At 38.6% G+C, this 17,340-nt stretch overlaps 1 protein-coding gene across 3 annotated transcripts in view; it reads left to right on the top strand.

Annotated features, from left to right (window-relative positions):
* Window positions 1–17,340, top strand: part of LOC138304713 (uncharacterized) — a 141,320-nt gene that overhangs the window by 53,628 nt on the left and 70,352 nt on the right. For all 3 annotated transcript variants that reach the window (XM_069244951.1, XM_069244950.1, XM_069244952.1), the window contains 19 exons: window positions 1,104–1,289; window positions 1,562–1,979; window positions 2,346–2,671; window positions 2,908–3,135; window positions 3,390–3,557; window positions 3,987–4,440; window positions 4,717–4,873; window positions 5,300–5,467; window positions 5,934–6,162; window positions 6,455–6,645; window positions 6,950–7,052; window positions 7,495–7,923; window positions 8,115–8,678; window positions 8,965–9,096; window positions 9,311–9,436; window positions 10,007–10,350; window positions 10,862–11,071; window positions 16,230–16,487; window positions 16,867–17,170. In XM_069244951.1, coding sequence (XP_069101052.1) covers window positions 1,104–1,289; window positions 1,562–1,979; window positions 2,346–2,671; window positions 2,908–3,135; window positions 3,390–3,557; window positions 3,987–4,440; window positions 4,717–4,873; window positions 5,300–5,467; window positions 5,934–6,162; window positions 6,455–6,645; window positions 6,950–7,052; window positions 7,495–7,923; window positions 8,115–8,678; window positions 8,965–9,096; window positions 9,311–9,436; window positions 10,007–10,350; window positions 10,862–11,071; window positions 16,230–16,487; window positions 16,867–17,170 — 4,995 coding nt within the window. The remainder of the gene's footprint in view (window positions 1–1,103; window positions 1,290–1,561; window positions 1,980–2,345; window positions 2,672–2,907; window positions 3,136–3,389; window positions 3,558–3,986; window positions 4,441–4,716; window positions 4,874–5,299; window positions 5,468–5,933; window positions 6,163–6,454; window positions 6,646–6,949; window positions 7,053–7,494; window positions 7,924–8,114; window positions 8,679–8,964; window positions 9,097–9,310; window positions 9,437–10,006; window positions 10,351–10,861; window positions 11,072–16,229; window positions 16,488–16,866; window positions 17,171–17,340) is intronic.

Below are 17,340 nucleotides of genomic sequence, written 5' to 3'. Positions count from 1 at the left end.
GAGAGGAGAATCGAGATAGAGAGGCGGGGAGTGAGAGTGAAGAGCAACGTAGAGAGGGGGGGGTGGAGAGAAGATACAGAAAGATAGAGAGAAATACAGAGAGATGGTGAGAAAATACATAAAGCGATAGGGGGAAGGGTAGAAAAAAAACAGAACGAGAGAGGGTAAGAGGGAAAAGACAGCTAGAGTGAATAAAAAGGAAAAAGAGAGAGGGGGAAGCAGGCGGAAAAGACAGGAAGAGGGAGTTAGAGAATAGAGAGAATGCTGAGGCAAGCGAGACGGTCATGGGCGCCTGGCAAGTAGGACTACTGTAGATGAGTGAGAAAGCTTAGAATGCGGAAAGAAAAAAAAAAAATGTGAATATTTATATATCGTTTGAGTAATTTTTTTTTGAATTGTTGTAAATATCCATTGTCTCACTTTTTCCATATCTGCTAAAGATATTCTTCTTTCAGTGTCATCATAGTGCATTTTTTTTTTTATTATTATTATCTTTTTCACCATTGTTTCAAATACACTGTATTTAATTTCTAAGCGAGTCATGAACCAAACACATTACATACAATTATACTTAACAAAATTGATTTCATGCGCATTCAATCTTCATTTGTACAGGTATACATCAAGTGTCAATACAGAGAAAGTAAAAAATAAATAAATAAATAACTTTTTTCAAGTATGAATACTAATTGCCATTTTTGCATGATATTATTACAAACCTGTACATACAAATTTGATAATTCAAAGAAATTAATTTACAAAGTATCATTACACGCATGTATCCAATTTAAAATTAGAACAGAAAAAATTAGATGACTGTTAAAATTGAATGTCCAAGAAGCAGAATAATAACAAAGCCATTTTTTAGATCTGAAATATTTAAGCAGTAAACTATCTTTCAATGAAATCTATGGTCTATACAGATGCCAGAACCAGACAATCTTAACAATCTTGTGACCAGTCCATGTAAGATAATAAGTATTTCTTAGAATGAGTTTACTTGTCCAAAAAGTAGAAGTAAATTTCTGAATAACATAAAGTCAAGAAATGGTGATATTTTATTTTCTTATTAAATGCCCTTGTAATGTCTTCTGTAAAATCAGGTGGAGGTGCCGGAGGAAGTATCTGGATTGTTTGTGATGAAATCGTTGGTCACGGTATGATGAATGCCAATGGAGGCAATGGTTTGTCGTATAACAGCGTTCACGGTGGTGGTGGCGGAGGTGGTCGTATCTCTGTTCAGAGCGGCAACATCATTAAGATGAATATCACCATGAATGCATATGGAGGTTTGTGCAGTATATAATGTTTAAATGTAGAGTAAAAAAGGTCAATTATGGTAAATAAACATTGTAGTATATCCTATTTTTAATACATTGCTTTAATTGAACAGGCTGTCACAATACTCAAGGAAAAACAGAGGAAAAATGAAGATGTTTCTTTGAATCACTTATCAGAGGGATTCCAAATCATTAATTAATTTGTATGCTGTGAAGGTCATTCTTAAGTGACTCTGATTTAAGCCTTATAAACTAACTAACATTAAATTGTGATGTTTCAGGAACAAGTTCTGCTGAGACCGGAGGAGCTGGTACCATGTATGTGGAAACATTTGACTCCACGTACGGAAATGTTACCAATCGTGCCCTGTCTATTGACAACAATGGTCACGCCTACCCAAGGGGTTACCAGTTCAGTCAGGGAGACCGACGTAACCTGAACGACGGTAACTATGCCGACCGTACAGAAGCTGGCGGCATCACGTGGCTATACCATGACCAGGGAGACTATCTGTTTGATACAATGTCACTCCGCGGTAACGCCCATGTGGCTATTCAGTCTGTTCCTCCAGCTACAGCAATGATGGACCTTAACATCATCACTGGGGACAGGTCTGCCGTCCTACACTGTGGTATGCTTCAGACCTGCAAGTTTTTGAAGTTGAATGAATATTTACCGTTCAACCTACAGGCCTACAGGTTTGTAATCCTCCTTTTATTTAAAATTACTTTGAAATAAGCTACCTTAGCCAGTAAATGTGTATCCCATTATAGTACCATAAGGAAGGTGTTTTAACCTCTTTTAACAATTTCTCTAATAATTAAATTTCAATATGTTGTGCAAAGCATTGTTTTCAGCTAAATTTTCCAAAATGGTATGGTGAGCACATTGATCCTACGCTATCTACCTACTGTCTGTTCTTTTCGGTTTGAAACTATACCTTTATTCTTGGAATCTTTTATACACATTGAGCTAAGTTGTTATAAAAAGTATTTTTCTTTGTTCAATATATATCAGCGGTGTCCCTTTGTGTCAAAATTTTAAAATATATCTTTTTCACCCAGACTGAGTGTGATAGAGATTCCTGAGAAGATCACAGTCCGTGAGGTTTGGTCTGAGATTAACGGAACAGTGAAGGGATTACAGGACTTGGCAGTAGAAGATCGAGGCGAGGTGTACATCTGGTCGTACGTAAACACAGAGGGTTCACAACTCGGAACATTCTCTGTCACCAACATTTCTGTACGAGCCGGCGGGAAGTTTGAGCCGTTGATGACCAATGACACACAGATCACTGTGGAAGCTGTCCGAGTTATAGTGAATGGTAAAGGCTACATCAGGACCAACAGTCTTCAGATGAACGCTGTCAACATCACCGTAGACTTGTCAGGCAAGTATCAGAAGCAGTTCTTTCTAGTATATGTATGCTGTAGTTTTAATTTTAATTGCACACATTGAAAAAAGTGTATAAATAGAAACTTAAATAAATAGTTAAAACTGATTCCTTCAATCAGATGTACGAAAAAATTTGATTTGAAATTTTATTGATGGTAGATGCAGAATGATGTCATTATCTATTGGTATCTTAGAATACATATTAGTTAATATTGTCTTTGTTTGGTACAGGTGACTTCCATGCTGACTACACAGGATATTCCTCTGGCCAGGGTCCAGGGGTCGGACGCTCGGCTACAAACCATAAAGGAGGATCGGGTGGAGGTCACGGAGGTCGCGGTGGTCGGTCACGGTACGGCTACTACTCTGGGGAAGCCTATGATTCCTTCAGATTCCCTATCGACTTTGGCAGCGGAGGAGGAGAAGGGTTGCTAGGCGACCAGGGAGGTCGTGGAGGAGGTAATTTATGTTAAGTTCGGGTTTTCATCAAATTTTTCTACTGTATAGAAAACAATCTAGAAAGAATTGACATCTCAGTTAAATGAATTGTAAGTACTATATATTATACAAAATCAGTAAAAATCTGCTTATTGGTAAAATCTTTAAAGTGTTTGATAAACTATGAAAGTTCAGATGTCAAACTTGCATTGAGGTTCCATGTTGAGCTTTGCAACCTTAAAATTATTTTATCTTATCCTGAATCTCTATTTCAGGTATTATACATCTTAATGTGTCTGACGAGCTGAGAGTTGAAGGTCGTCTACATTCCAATGGAGAAGATGGTTCTGGTTCTACTGCCGGAGGTGGTGCCGGTGGCTCCATCTATATAAATGTGGGCCACCTGGACGGCGCCGGGAGTATCGAGACTACAGGAGGATCAGGTGAGGGGATAAGTGTCTGGTATACAGGCTGTGTGATCTTAAGATACCTATTGTTTTCTCTAACTCTTTTAGCAAATTGTTTTCTCTGGAAGATTGTTTGTGAACCAATATTTGCATTGTCCATAATTTTCCATTACTGTATAATATGAAATTTCAGTTTTGTAGATAGAATTGTTTGTTTTTTTTACCATGGATATAAAAAAAACGAATGCTATTTTAAACATTATATGTCATTGTTAAATCGACTGACCACATGTTTTAATCGGCCGACCGCAAAATATTTCTATCCACGAAATGAATTCACAAGAGAGCCTCAAACCATGATTGAAAGTACATGTACCCAGGAATAATTCCTGTTATACAGTATGAGAAAGGTTATAAATATATTATGTTAAATTATAACATCACCTTTGCTTTTGTTCCCTATAGGTGCCTCTTCACTAGGAGGAGGTGGAGCAGGAGGTAGAATTGCTATCGTCCACAGACAGGAGAATCACTTCACAGGCGAGTACCTCATTCACGGTGGATATGGCAGAGAGCAGTACGGTGGATCTGGTACAGCTTATCTCCAGGACGATACTAACTCCACACAGACTTACAGGAAGTTCATTGTCGACAACAACGGGCACACAAGTAGTGAGAGGATATCATCTGAGTTACTGAGTATGGTGTCTCCGTCTAGTAGTACCAGTAGTTCGTACAGTACGTATGGTGATATACTGGTACAATCCACTGGTCCTCCCTGTAACTACTCCCACCCACTGTCTGGTGTTACCAACACTGGGGCCCCATTCATCAGCTCAGATCGGACCATCGAGGTGACCTTCACACTGCCAGATCCTCTGTATGTGGAACAAGTCCGAGTCTACCCGTACTGTGACGAGTAAGTATACTACACTCAGAATGTGGGGTGTATACTTAACTATCACATTTGTAACAAAGTTGGTTGGGATGGGTATACTGGATTCAGGTTATACTCCTCTTAGGCTACTGGAGGGATTCCTAATACAGTGTTGGCTTCTTGATGGCGACAGTTAGTTTGCTTTAAGAAGAATTTGTAATTAGTTTACTGTCCTTGGATCAGTGTACTATTGTTGGATGTTATCATGACTTTGATACTATGATTCAGTTGTTTGACTGTTTGAATTTAATTCTGCAGCACTTATGGGAGATACCGGAGTGATTACTGGGTATTGAGTGAGTTTGGAGGCGTGGAGATGGACCATACCGGGAACTACCTGGCCAGTGAGGGTTGTCAGTATCCTGATAATCCACAGCCGTACGGGGCAGTGGACATCAAGAGGACAATCAACAAGGTACAGTAAAACAGTCACGTGTATCTTAGGCATCAAATTCTGGTAATGAGAATTTTAGATTGCAGGCCCAATCAGAACATAGAACATCTTGATTGTTTATGTTTTAATGTAAAGTGCATGAGCTTACTAAGTTAGGCAACTCATTCTGTAAGAAAAACTATTTCTGGTAACATTTCGATCCTGAAGTGAATTTTCAGCGATTATATAGTTTAGAGAGAAAAAAGAAACCTGATATGGACACATTTCTTTCTCTTATAAGTATTTTCTTTAATAAATCTTTATTTTATTGTGTAAGATTAACACAGAACACTTTTTAATACACATTTCCATGACATAAGATTCTTTACTTTATAGCCATGTTCTAGAGAAGTGCTGTAAAATGTTAAATAATAAATGATACTGTTAACGTCTGTTCCTCCTCACTAGTTGACAATCAAGTTACACGGTACAAACCAAAAAGCCTCGCTGGACCAGGTGGAGTTTGTGGTGATTGAGGATCCTGCCGTCAATACCCAGACAGCTTACTCCAGGTACCAGGGCACCGCTTACATCCTCCACGAAACAGACAATCTGCCGGTCTATGAGTTTGAAGAGGTAAAACATCACTCTTTGATTATACCATGGTTTTATTTTAGAGGATTTCCAAATTGTGCATGACATAATAATATTCAGTTTATTGAAGTCTTTTTGGCAATTTTCTATATGATATGAAAAATCTGACAAAATTCTTTTCGAAGGCCAAAAAATATTTCCCAGACCTGAATTTTGATGAAAATTACTTTTTTTTATATTAAGAAGGAATAATTATTTGTGGCTGATTTTGACTACTCTTCAAATGAATGAGTTGATTCATAAGTCTACAATTTAAAAGATTAAAAACTAAATAATATCAATAGACAATTAAATGAATAATGATAGTAAATAATAATAATGATAAATAATAATAATTGTTGTCTTTTGTTTCCATAAACCTGATGATGGCCAAGAGGCAGACAATTTGTGAAAGAAAAGACATTAGTACGGTTTAAAAAACAAAAGTATTTGTTTTGTTTGTGTGCAGATCCATATCCAGGGTGGCGGTAGTCTTGCTATGTCAGGTAACAGTGCACACCTGAAGGTCCATCAGGTAAATGGAGACAACAGCGGCCTGGTGAAGGTCAAACAGAACCAGACCATGACCACCACACCAACCAGAGCTCTCATGCAGTTTGGTGTTCTCACAGAACGCAACTCTCATCTCACACTCCCTCTCACCATTGACTGTAGGGACATTGACTTTTACATTAAAGGTAAGTGTAGCGGGACTGGACGGGGTAGCCTCTGCGGCTTATACACAGGTGAGGTTTATTTTCCAGAAAATACGGTAGCTCATTCAGTAGAGCATCCGGCTAGTATTTGTAAGTCTTAAGTTCAAACCCATCTGGCATCTTATTTTCTCCTCTCCTATATCAAAATAATGCCTCTCACCACCTGATACTGGTATGCTTATTTATCATACCATACAGTAATGTGAAAACAAACATGATGACAGGACATAAATTCAAATATGATTGTTGTTACACTGATGTGATTTTGTTTCAGGACACTTTGATGTGATGGAGAATGTTACCCTGAACTCTGGCTGTAAGATGACCCTGGACCACTATCAGGAGACTGTGAACCAGATAGAAAACCTCGACATTAAGACGTTTGGGGAGCTGTATGTGTTTACTGAACAGGAGGCTCTGACTACACTGAAAGGAACCACCCTTACTGTGAGGAGTGGAGCCAAGGTACATAATAACAAACAGACAAGGAATTCTGTAGAAATGTTGTTGCTTGGTAATAGTTCAGATATTCTGGCCCTAATTAGTTAGATTATCCATAGGTTTATCCTAAGGTTGATAAATTATTTCATTTCCAAAGACTGAGGTTTTATATAATAAAATATTTGGAAATTAACAATTTTATCCACGAATTATAATTATGACTAACATGTTTGTGTTTCTCTTGATCAAAGCAATGTCATGTTGTCTTTACCAAGACATTGAATTTGTTGTGACTTTTTTGTTTACATGTTGTTTGTATGTGTTGTAGCTGGACTCTAATGACCTGGCCTTGTGGTATACAAACATCACCGTGGAACCCTACGGGGAGTTGACTGTAGCTGAAGCTGTACCCAAACAAGAACAGAACACTGGTAATTTCTCTTCAAATTCTTGTTTAATGCTTCATGCTTAAAAGTAGATGTTTTATGTGTTTGAGTACTCCCCTTGTAGGGGCTATAGCTCTAATGAAGTTAGTCTGGCTGTCTATAGTTGGCTGCCAAAGATTCTTCTCAAGTCTTTAATTAAGTTTATTGTTTTGCAACTACACATGATCAGAGAGGTTTAAAGATGACCCAAAAGAGGTAAAATCTAAAACTTGTACAATTTGTAAGAAAACTGGTATATACAGTATAGACTCTGCATATAAGGGTAATGGGTATCATGGTCACAGTTTTTAAGGATACTGCGACTTGTATTGCCATTTAGGGTTATTCATTAAGTGAAGTCCTTTTTCACTTTCAGTATTCTACTTGATATTAATGCTATATATAATTATGTAATTACTCTAATTTTACTGTACGCTCCGTATGACAGGTATTGGTGCCGGTCACTGTGGTACTGCCTGCTCTGGTGGAGGTCACGGTGGAAATGGAGGTCAAGGTCAAGCTATGGAAGTTGTTGGAGCAAGTCATGGGTCATTTGTGGCACCGACAGCGTTTGGTAAAGATGGCGGTTTTAACTCCTTCCCCCATGAGGGAGGTAAAGGTGGAGGTCGTTTATTTATCAATACGACCCACACCCTCACTGTAGACGGTTTGATATCAGCTCAGGGCGGAAACTGGAGGTCGGTGAGGAGCGGAGGAGGCTCGGGAGGCAGTGTGATGATCTATACCTACACCATGGATGGTGACGGTAAATTTGATGTTAGCGGTGGGAATGGTTACGATGGATCCAGTACCCCACAAGCTGGAGGGGGTGGGGGTGGACGACTCGCCTGGTACTACGAACATAACTTCTTTGTTGGTAAGCAAAGTTTTGGTGAATCAAATTAATTAGTAATTCAATAGACTTGGCTTGTACTATTAGCATAACTAATTTCGTACAAAATTATCTTAAAATATATTTGTATTTTAAATTATTTAAAAAAAACACTAGTGCAAACTTTTAAATTTTGGTGCTTTAATTCTTACACAATTTCCTGAATTATTTTTCAGGAACCTTCCAAGCCTTTGGTGGTACTGGTGGTTATGAAAACGGTGGTCCGGGTACCATATATGCCCACAAAATGCCAGACCGTGAATTTCCTATCTCTGCTCACACATCCAACCGTACCTTGTATGTTGACAACAATAACAGGAGGCCTCGTGACCCTTTCCGCAATCTCACTGATTCCTATGGTAATTACAGCCTGGGGAGTGGTGTAGCTTGGCTCATCCCATCAGAGTACCCAGCTTTCGTCAATGAAACAAGGAACTCCACGCAAGTTGTACTGGAAGAGTTTCAGATATACCGTGGAGCCCAGATGGCTTTCCTGATGCCAAATGATCCATTTGGCTGGATCGACATAAAGATTGGAATCATTGAAGGTGACCGATCAGGCCATCTCCATGTTGGTTTTAACCAGTCACAATACATCGCCAGTGGTAAGCTTCCAAATGACCTGTCTATCTACCATGGAGGGGACATAACTCTGATTGGAGAGCTGCGAGCAGCGGGAGTGACCATCAGTATGGAGGGTGTTATCAATAACGTGGAGAACTTGACTGTTGTGGATGGAGGTAGGTTATCATTTTAAACCTAGGTGACTGTAACATGTCAGTGTTGTCGTAGACTGATACAACACTTATTTATATATCTGTTGCATGTGAGTTGAAAATTCTTTTTTATATTGAATGAAAACTTAGCAAGAATTGTAATACCAAACCTCCCTTTCAATATTTACTTTCATGAAATGACATAGATAGCATTTTTTTCTGTTAACATAATAGTGCTTTTCAGATAAGATTGTCTTAACTTCATTCCAAGTAATGTTTATTTTTATGCTGTAAAACATCTCTTTTTCAGGCATTTTGAAAATTTATGAGATGATAGATGTGAATTATGTCCGTCACGATAATTTGGTATTCAACACCTTGAATGTCCGTAACAATGGCACCATGTACACACAGAATGGCAACGACTCTCATAACCTGATAGGTAATATATGACAATGTCTGTTAGTTTAGCTAACAATTTGTAGATGCTTAACAAGGACATACAAGTTCAAAGAATGTTTCTAACTATTTTACTTTATAGATGATTATGATGAAATTACGTGAATTCAGTATGCAATAAAACATGACTTAAAGATTTGGAAATGAACGTAATTAGTTAATGATATGAGTTATAACTAAAGACATTTGTTTTATAGGCCATACACTACGTGTGTTCCCTGGAGGACTGTTAGAGTCCAAGAACCTATATGTAGAGGCAAATACTGTTATCATCGATGTACTGGGAAAGATCAGCTCAGACTACAAAGGTCATTGTGACGGAGGTAAGTCAAAGGTCACTAGGACATAAAGTTAAAGGTCACCGAGACATAAGTCAAAGGTCATTGTGATAGAGATAAATCAAAGGTCTTTAGTATAAAGTCATAGGTCATTGTTATGGAGGAAAGTCAAAGGTCAATGGGACAAATCAAAGGTCAATGAGATGAAGTAAGTCAAATGTAATTGAGACATAAATCAAAGGTCACCGAGACTGAACTCAAAGGTCATTGTGATAGAGTTAGGTCAAAGGTCATAGGGATAGAAGTCAAAGGTCATTGTAACAGGTGTAAGTCACTTACTGAAATAAAAGGTCAATATTACAGAGATATTTGTCAAATGTCTTTGTTAGAGACCAAAGATTACTAAGACAGGTCACTGGAGTCAAGGTCAACAAAATTTTTATGATGAAGGTCAAGTTCTGTGACATAGGTTAGTAAAAATAACAGTTCTATGTCAGAGGTAGAGGAATTAGAAATGTGTCCATTATTCCTGTGACTGGCAATTATCAGTCACAATTGATTTTATGGTTGTAAGGATTTTGTAATCTAAATTGTGAAAAAAAACTTGTATTTCAGGTACTGGAAAGGGACCTACTATCAATGATATAGGTTTAGGCGGGAGTTATGGAGGTGAGGGTGGAGCTGAGAATGAGTTCCACACGCCTGCCTCGGGCTACGGCTTCTTTAACTCTCCCAGTGAGTACGGCAGTTCTGGAGGATCTGGTGTTAACAGTGTGGGCAGTACTCTAGCAGGAGGCTGTGGAGGAGGAATTCTGAAGTTCAATTTGAGCTCTGAAATACAGATTGATGGAGACCTGACTGCCAATGGACAGGCCGCAGACTCAACGTACGCTGGTGGTGGATCGGGTGGTAGTATTTACATCAACACCACCGAGTTTGATGGCACCGGCAAAATCGAGGTATTTAATATCGAAACGTATACCTTTTATAGATTAGCAATACGCTTAATGTTATGATAAGTGATTTTTTTTTCTCATTTGCTACAAAACTTGTGTGAATTTATCTTCTCCAAAATAGGCAAGTAGGTAGAGAATGTAATATTTCAGAATTTTCTAAAATTCTGTGAAATTTGTTTTACAAGAAATGATACTATCTTATTTGAAAATTGACAATAAACTGTGATAAGTCTAATCAGCTTTTGAAGTCTTACAGCTAAAATGTGATTACATTATCAGTGATTAATTGCTTCTCTATTGATAATTTAGGAAAACTGTAACTTTAGATCTACATGACTTTCTCCTGATAATAGTCAGCATTGTCAATTATAGTTTAGAAATGTGAATCCATACCAATGGCATGAAAAAAGAATCATTCAATCAATTAATTCCAATATGAAATGTGTGATGGCTCTTAAGATTTATCTTGGAAAAATAGAGAAATTGTTTTCTTCACCACAACTTTTGTCCTTAGGTTAAAGGTGGTGCTGCCAGGAACGGTGGAGGAGGTGGACGAGTGGCCATCATTTACGAAGACGACCACTACATTGGTGACATCACATCTACTGGTGGTCTTGGTGACGGAGAGATGGGAGCGTCAGGTACTGTCTACAAACGAGACATGGTGACCACCTCTGGCTCTGAGTTCAAACACTTACAGGTCTACAACCAGCAAGGCAATGGGGTAAGTTATGATTCTGGTACTAAAGTATATACAGGGGACCTATTCTGGTACTAAAGTATATACAGTCAGCAAGGCAATGGGGTATGTTCTGATTCTAGTACTAAAGTATATACATTCAGCAAGGCAATGGGGTAAGTTCTGATTCTAGTACTAAAGTATATGCAGTGGACCTATGATACAGGTCTACAACCAGCAAGGCAATGGGGTAAGTTCTGATTCTAGTACTAAAGTATATGCAGTGGACCTATGATACAGGTCTACAACCAGCAAGGCAATGGGGTAAGTTCTGATTTAGTACTAAAGTACTATAAGTATAACAGTGGACCTATGATACAGGTCTACAACCAGCAAGGCAATGGGGTAAGTTCTGATTCTAGTACTAAAGTATATACAGTGGACCTATGATACAGGTCTACAACCAGCAAGGCAATGGGGTAAGTTCTGATTCTAGTACTAAAGTATATACAGTCAGCAAGGCAATGGGGTAAGTTCTGATTCTAGTACTAAAGTATATACAACCAGCAAGGCAATGGGGTAAGTTCTGATTCTAGTACTAAAGTATATACAGTGGACCTATGATACAGGTCTACAACCAGCAAGGCAATGGGGTAAGTTCTGATTCTAGTACTAAAGTATATGCAGTGGACCTATGATACAGGTCTACAACCAGCAAGACAATGGGGTATGTTATGATTCTAGTACTAAAGTATATGCAGTGGACCTATGATACAGGTCTACAACCAGCAAGGCAATGGGGTAAGTTCTGATTCTAGTACTAAAGTATATACAGTGGACCTATGATACAGGTCTACAACCAGCAAGGCAATGGGGTAAGTTCTGATTCTAGTGCTAAAGTATATACAGTGGACCTATGATACAGGTCTACAACCAGCAAGGCAATGGGGTAAGTTCTGATTCTAGTGCTAAAGTATATACAGTGGACCTATGATACAGGTCTACAACCAGCAAGGCAATGGGGTAAGTTCTGATTCTAGTACTAAAGTATATACAGTGGACCTATGATACAGTCTACAACCAGCAAGGCAATGGGGTAAGTTCTGATTCTAGTACTAAAGTATATACAGTGGACCATGATACAGTCACACCAGCAAGGCAATGGGGTAAGTTCTGATTCTAGTACTAAAGTATATACATGGACCTATGATACAGGTACAACCAGCAAGGCAATGGGGTAAGTTCTGATTCTAGTACTAAAGTATATACAGTCAGCAAGGCAATGGGGTAAGTTCTGATTCTAGTACTAAAGTATATACAGTGGACCTATGATACAGGTCTACAACCAGCAAGGCAATGGGGTAAGTTCTGATTCTAGTGCTAAAGTATATACAGTGGACCTATGATACAGGTCTACAACCAGCAAGGCAATGGGGTAAGTTCTGATTCTAGTACTAAAGTATATACAGTGGACCTATGATACAGGTCTACAACCAGCAAGGCAATGGGGTAAGTTCTGATTCTAGTACTAAAGTATATACAGTGGACCAATGATACAGGTCTACAACCAGCAAGGCAATGGGGTAAGTTCTGATTCTAGTGCTAAAGTATATACAGTGGACCTATGATACAGGTCTACAACCAGCAAGGCAATGGGGTAAGTTCTGATTCTAGTACTAAAGTATATACAGTGGACCAATGATACAGGTCTACAACAACAGCAAGGCAATGGGGTATGTTCTGATTCTAGTACTAAAGTATATACAGTCATAACAGTCTAAACCAGCAAGGCAATGGGGTAAGTTCTGATTCTGATTCTATATCAGTATATACAGTACCAGCAAGGGCAATGGGGTAAGTTCTGATTCTAGTACTAAAGTATATACAGTGGACCTATGATACAGGTCTACAACCAGCAAGGCAATGGGGTAAGTTCTGATTCTAGTACTAAAGTATATACAGTGGACCTATGATAAGGTCTACAACCAGCAAGGCAATGGGGTAAGTTCTGATTCTAGTACTAAAGTAATAGTATATACAGTCAGCAAGGCAATGGGGTAAGTTCTGATTCTAGTACTAAAGTATATACAGTGGACTATGATACAGGTCTACAACCAGCAAGGCAATGGGGTAAGTTCTGATTCTAGTACTAGTACGAATAAAGTATATCTGATCAGTGGCATACAGCACGCAAGGCAATGGGTAAGTTCGTTCTAGTATAAAGTATATTCAGTCGTACAACAGCAAGGCAATGGGGTAGTTCTGATTCTAGTACTAAAGTATATACACAACAGCAAGGCAATGGGGTAAGTTCTGATTCTAGTACTAAAGTATATACAGTGGACCTATGATACAGGTCTACAACCAGCAAGGCAATGGGGTAAGTTCTGATTCTAGTACTAAAGTATATACAGTCAGCAAGGCAATGGGGTATGTTCTGATTCTAGTACTAAAGTATATACAGTCAGCAAGGCAATGGGGTAAGTTCTGATTCTAGTACTAAAGTATATGGACATGTCAGCACAGGCAATGGGGTAGTTCTGATTCTGTCTAAAGTTATACAGTTACAACCAGCAAGGCAATGGGGTAAGTTCTGATTCTAGTGCTAAAGTATATACAGTGGACCTATGATACAGGTCTACAACCAGCAAGGCAATGGGGTAAGTTCTGATTCTAGTACTAAAGTATATACAGTGGACCTATGATACAGGTCTACAACCAGCAAGGCAATGGGGTAAGTTCTGATTCTAGTACTAAAGTATATACAGTGGACCTATGATACAGGTCTACAACCAGCAAGGCAATGGGGTAAGTTCTGATTCTAGTACTAAAGTATATACAGTCAGCAAGGCAATGGGGTAAGTTCTGATTCTAGTACTAAAGTATATACAGTGGACTATGATACAGGCCTAAACAGCAGGCAATGGGGTAAGTTCTGATTCTAGTACTAAAGTATATACAGTCAGCAAGGCAATGGGGTAAGTTCTGATTCTAGTACTAAAGTATATACAGTCAGCAAGGCAATGGGGTAAGTTCTGATTCTAGTACTAAAGTATATACAGTGGACCTATGATACAGGTCTACAACCAGCAAGGCAATGGGGTAAGTTCTGATTCTAGTACTAAAGTATATACAGTCAGCAAGGCAATGGGGTATGTTCTGATTCTAGTACTAAAGTATATACAGTCAGCAAGGCAATGGGGTAAGTTCTGATTCTAGTACTAAAGTATATACAGTCAGCAAGGCAATGGGGTAAGTTCTGATTCTAGTACTAAAGTATATACAGTCAGCAAGGCAATGGGGTAAGTTCTGATTCTAGTACTAAAGTATATACAGTGGACCTATGATACAGGTCTACAACCAGCAAGGCAATGGGGTAAGTTCTGATTCTAGTACTAAAGTATATACAGTCAGCAAGGCAATGGGGTAAGTTCTGATTCTAGTACTAAAGTATATACAGTCAGCAAGGCAATGGGGTAAGTTCTGATTCTAGTACTAAAGTATATACAGTCAGCAAGGCAATGGGGTAAGTTCTGATTCTAGTACTAAAGTATATACAGTCAGCAAGGCAATGGGGTAAGTTCTGATTCTAGTACTAAAGTATATACAGTGGACCTATGATACAGGTCTACAACCAGCAAGGCAATGGGGTAAGTTCTGATTCTAGTACTAAAGTATATACAGTGGACCTATGATACAGGTCTACAACCAGCAAGGCAATGGGGTAAGTTCTGATTCTAGTACTAAAGTATATACAGTCAGCAAGGCAATGGGGTAAGTTCTGATTCTAGTACTAAAGTATATACAGTGGACCTATGATACAGGTCTACAACCAGCAAGGCAATGGGGTATGTTCTGATTCTAGTACTAAAGTATATACAGTCAGCAAGGCAATGGGGTAAGTTCTGATTCTAGTACTAAAGTATATGCAGTGGACCTATGATACAGGTCTACAACCAGCAAGGCAATGGGGTAAGTTCTGATTCTAGTACTGAAGTATATACAGTGGACCTATGATACAGGTCTACAACCAGCAAGGCAATGGGGTAAGTTCTGATTCTAGTACTAAAGTATATACAGTGGACCTATGATACAGGTCTACAACCAGCAAGGCAATGGGGTAAGTTCTGATTCTAGTACTAAAGTATATACAGTCAGCAAGGCAATGGGGTAAGTTCTGATTCTAGTACTAAAGTATATACAGTGGACCTATGATACAGGTCTACAACCAGCAAGGCAATGGGGTAAGTTCTGATTCTAGTACTAAAGTATATACAGTGGACCTATGATACAGGCCTACAACCAGCAAGGCAATGGGGTAAGTTCTGATTCTAGTACTAAAGTATATACAGTGACATGATACAGGTCACACCAGCAAGGCAATGGGGTAAGTTCTGATTCTAGTACTAAAGTATATACAGTGGACCTATGATACAGGTCTACAACCAGCAAGGCAATGGGGTAAGTTCTGATTCTAGTACTAAAGTATATACAGTGGACCTATGATACAGGCCTACAACCAGCAAGGCAATGGGGTAGTTCTGATTCTGTACTAAGTATATACAGTCAGCAAGGCAATGGGGTAAGTTCTGATTCTAGTACTAAAGTATATACAGTGGACCTATGATACAGGCCTACAACCAGCAAGGCAATGGGGTAAGTTCTGATTCTAGTACTAAAGTATATACAGTGGACCAATGATACAGGTCTACAGTCAGCAAGGCAATGGGGTATGTTCTGATTCTGGTGCTAAAGTATATACAGTGGACCTATGATACAGGTCTACAACCAGCAAGGCAATGGGGTATGTTCTGATTCTAGTACTAAAATATATACAGTCAGCAAGGCAATGGGGTATGTTCTGATTCTAGTACTAAAGTATATACAGTCAGCAAGGCAATGGGGTAAGTTCTGATTCTAGTACTAAAGTATATGCAGTGGACCTATGATAAACTGAATGCTGATAGTTCTGAAAATTTATAATCTAGATGAAAATATCAGCAAATGGATTTGATTGTTGACCACGTAAATGGAATCGAGCAGTCCAAATAATTTGGACTCTAGGCAATTTGGGCTATGGATGCAAGTGTTCAGATTAAGGACATTCCAATTTAAGTTGAAAATGTAATTGGTCAGAATATCTTTTTGTTTTAGCTTTTGCTTTAATGATATATTAATGTAATATTAACTCTTTATTTAACAGGACTCTAAATCCAGAATCTCAATTTCTGAAATCCAAACACCTGAACAAGAACTCGACTTGCTTGACCTTGGTCAATATGCACAAGTTGGTTTCCTGGCCGTTGACTCAGCTGGCATGCCTATTACAGGAGAGAGGACTCAGAACCTGACTCAAGTAGGCGGTGACCACACTGCAGTCGTCCATATAGAGCCTGGCTATAAACTCAACATCGTCTTCAATGACTCAGCTATCCTCTCATTTGATGTCCATTTGTATGAGGTAATTGTATGATTAGCTACCATTGATATGATTCTATACCGATTGACAACCTGCTTACATAGAGGCAACTAAAAGTGATTTGTATCACGATTAATGAGGTTATTTTTATTTTATTTATTTATTTTTTTTTCAATTGATGATCCATTTTTTCTCCTTCACCTGTTTTACCTCAGGAATGAAAAATATTGAAGAACTTTTGATTTTTCAGTATGTACTTAACAAGTATTCCCGTTAGGTGTTTCTGTATTCTGAAATCTCAGATGCAGAATTAATACATTTTGAGAGGTGAATGAAAGCTTAATAGATGAGCATATGATCGGAAATGAACAGCTGATAAAAGAATATGTTACATACACTCTACACTATTCTCACACTGCAGAATGCCACTGTGAACCTGCCCTACGAGACATACCTGTTGGACTGTCGTGTGGTTCTATTCGGCGGAGTCCTACAGGGAGTAGAGAAACTAAATATCTCCATGGGAGGCTCCTTCACCATCTACCCACCGGCTCAGCTTGGATACTCACAGAAAGTAGAACTGAACAGCATTGACATTCAAGATGGAGGCTTGTTCAATTTCCAAGGCAATGCTGAAAACGACTCTGTAATAGAGATCATCCTGGATGGTGGATTCCATGTGCATGGCGGGGGTGAAATGCAGGCAAACAACCTCAACCTTAGAGGTAGGTGTCATTTTATACTGGTATATATTTTTGATTAAATGTCTTCTCTGTCTTTTTTTCCAGAACTGTTTTTTTCACTATATACATTTATAGTGTCTGTTGGAGGTGATGTAGGAGGTGAATCATTTGACACTTTCCAGTTATGTGTAATTTGTGAAACAGTAATTTCC

This window comes from Argopecten irradians, chromosome 12, assembly GCF_041381155.1.
Source record: "Argopecten irradians isolate NY chromosome 12, Ai_NY, whole genome shotgun sequence".
NCBI classification, from domain to species: Eukaryota; Metazoa; Mollusca; class Bivalvia; order Pectinida; family Pectinidae; genus Argopecten; species Argopecten irradians.
Note: the sequence above shows the minus strand (reverse complement) of the source record. Positions and strands in the feature narration are given on the sequence as shown.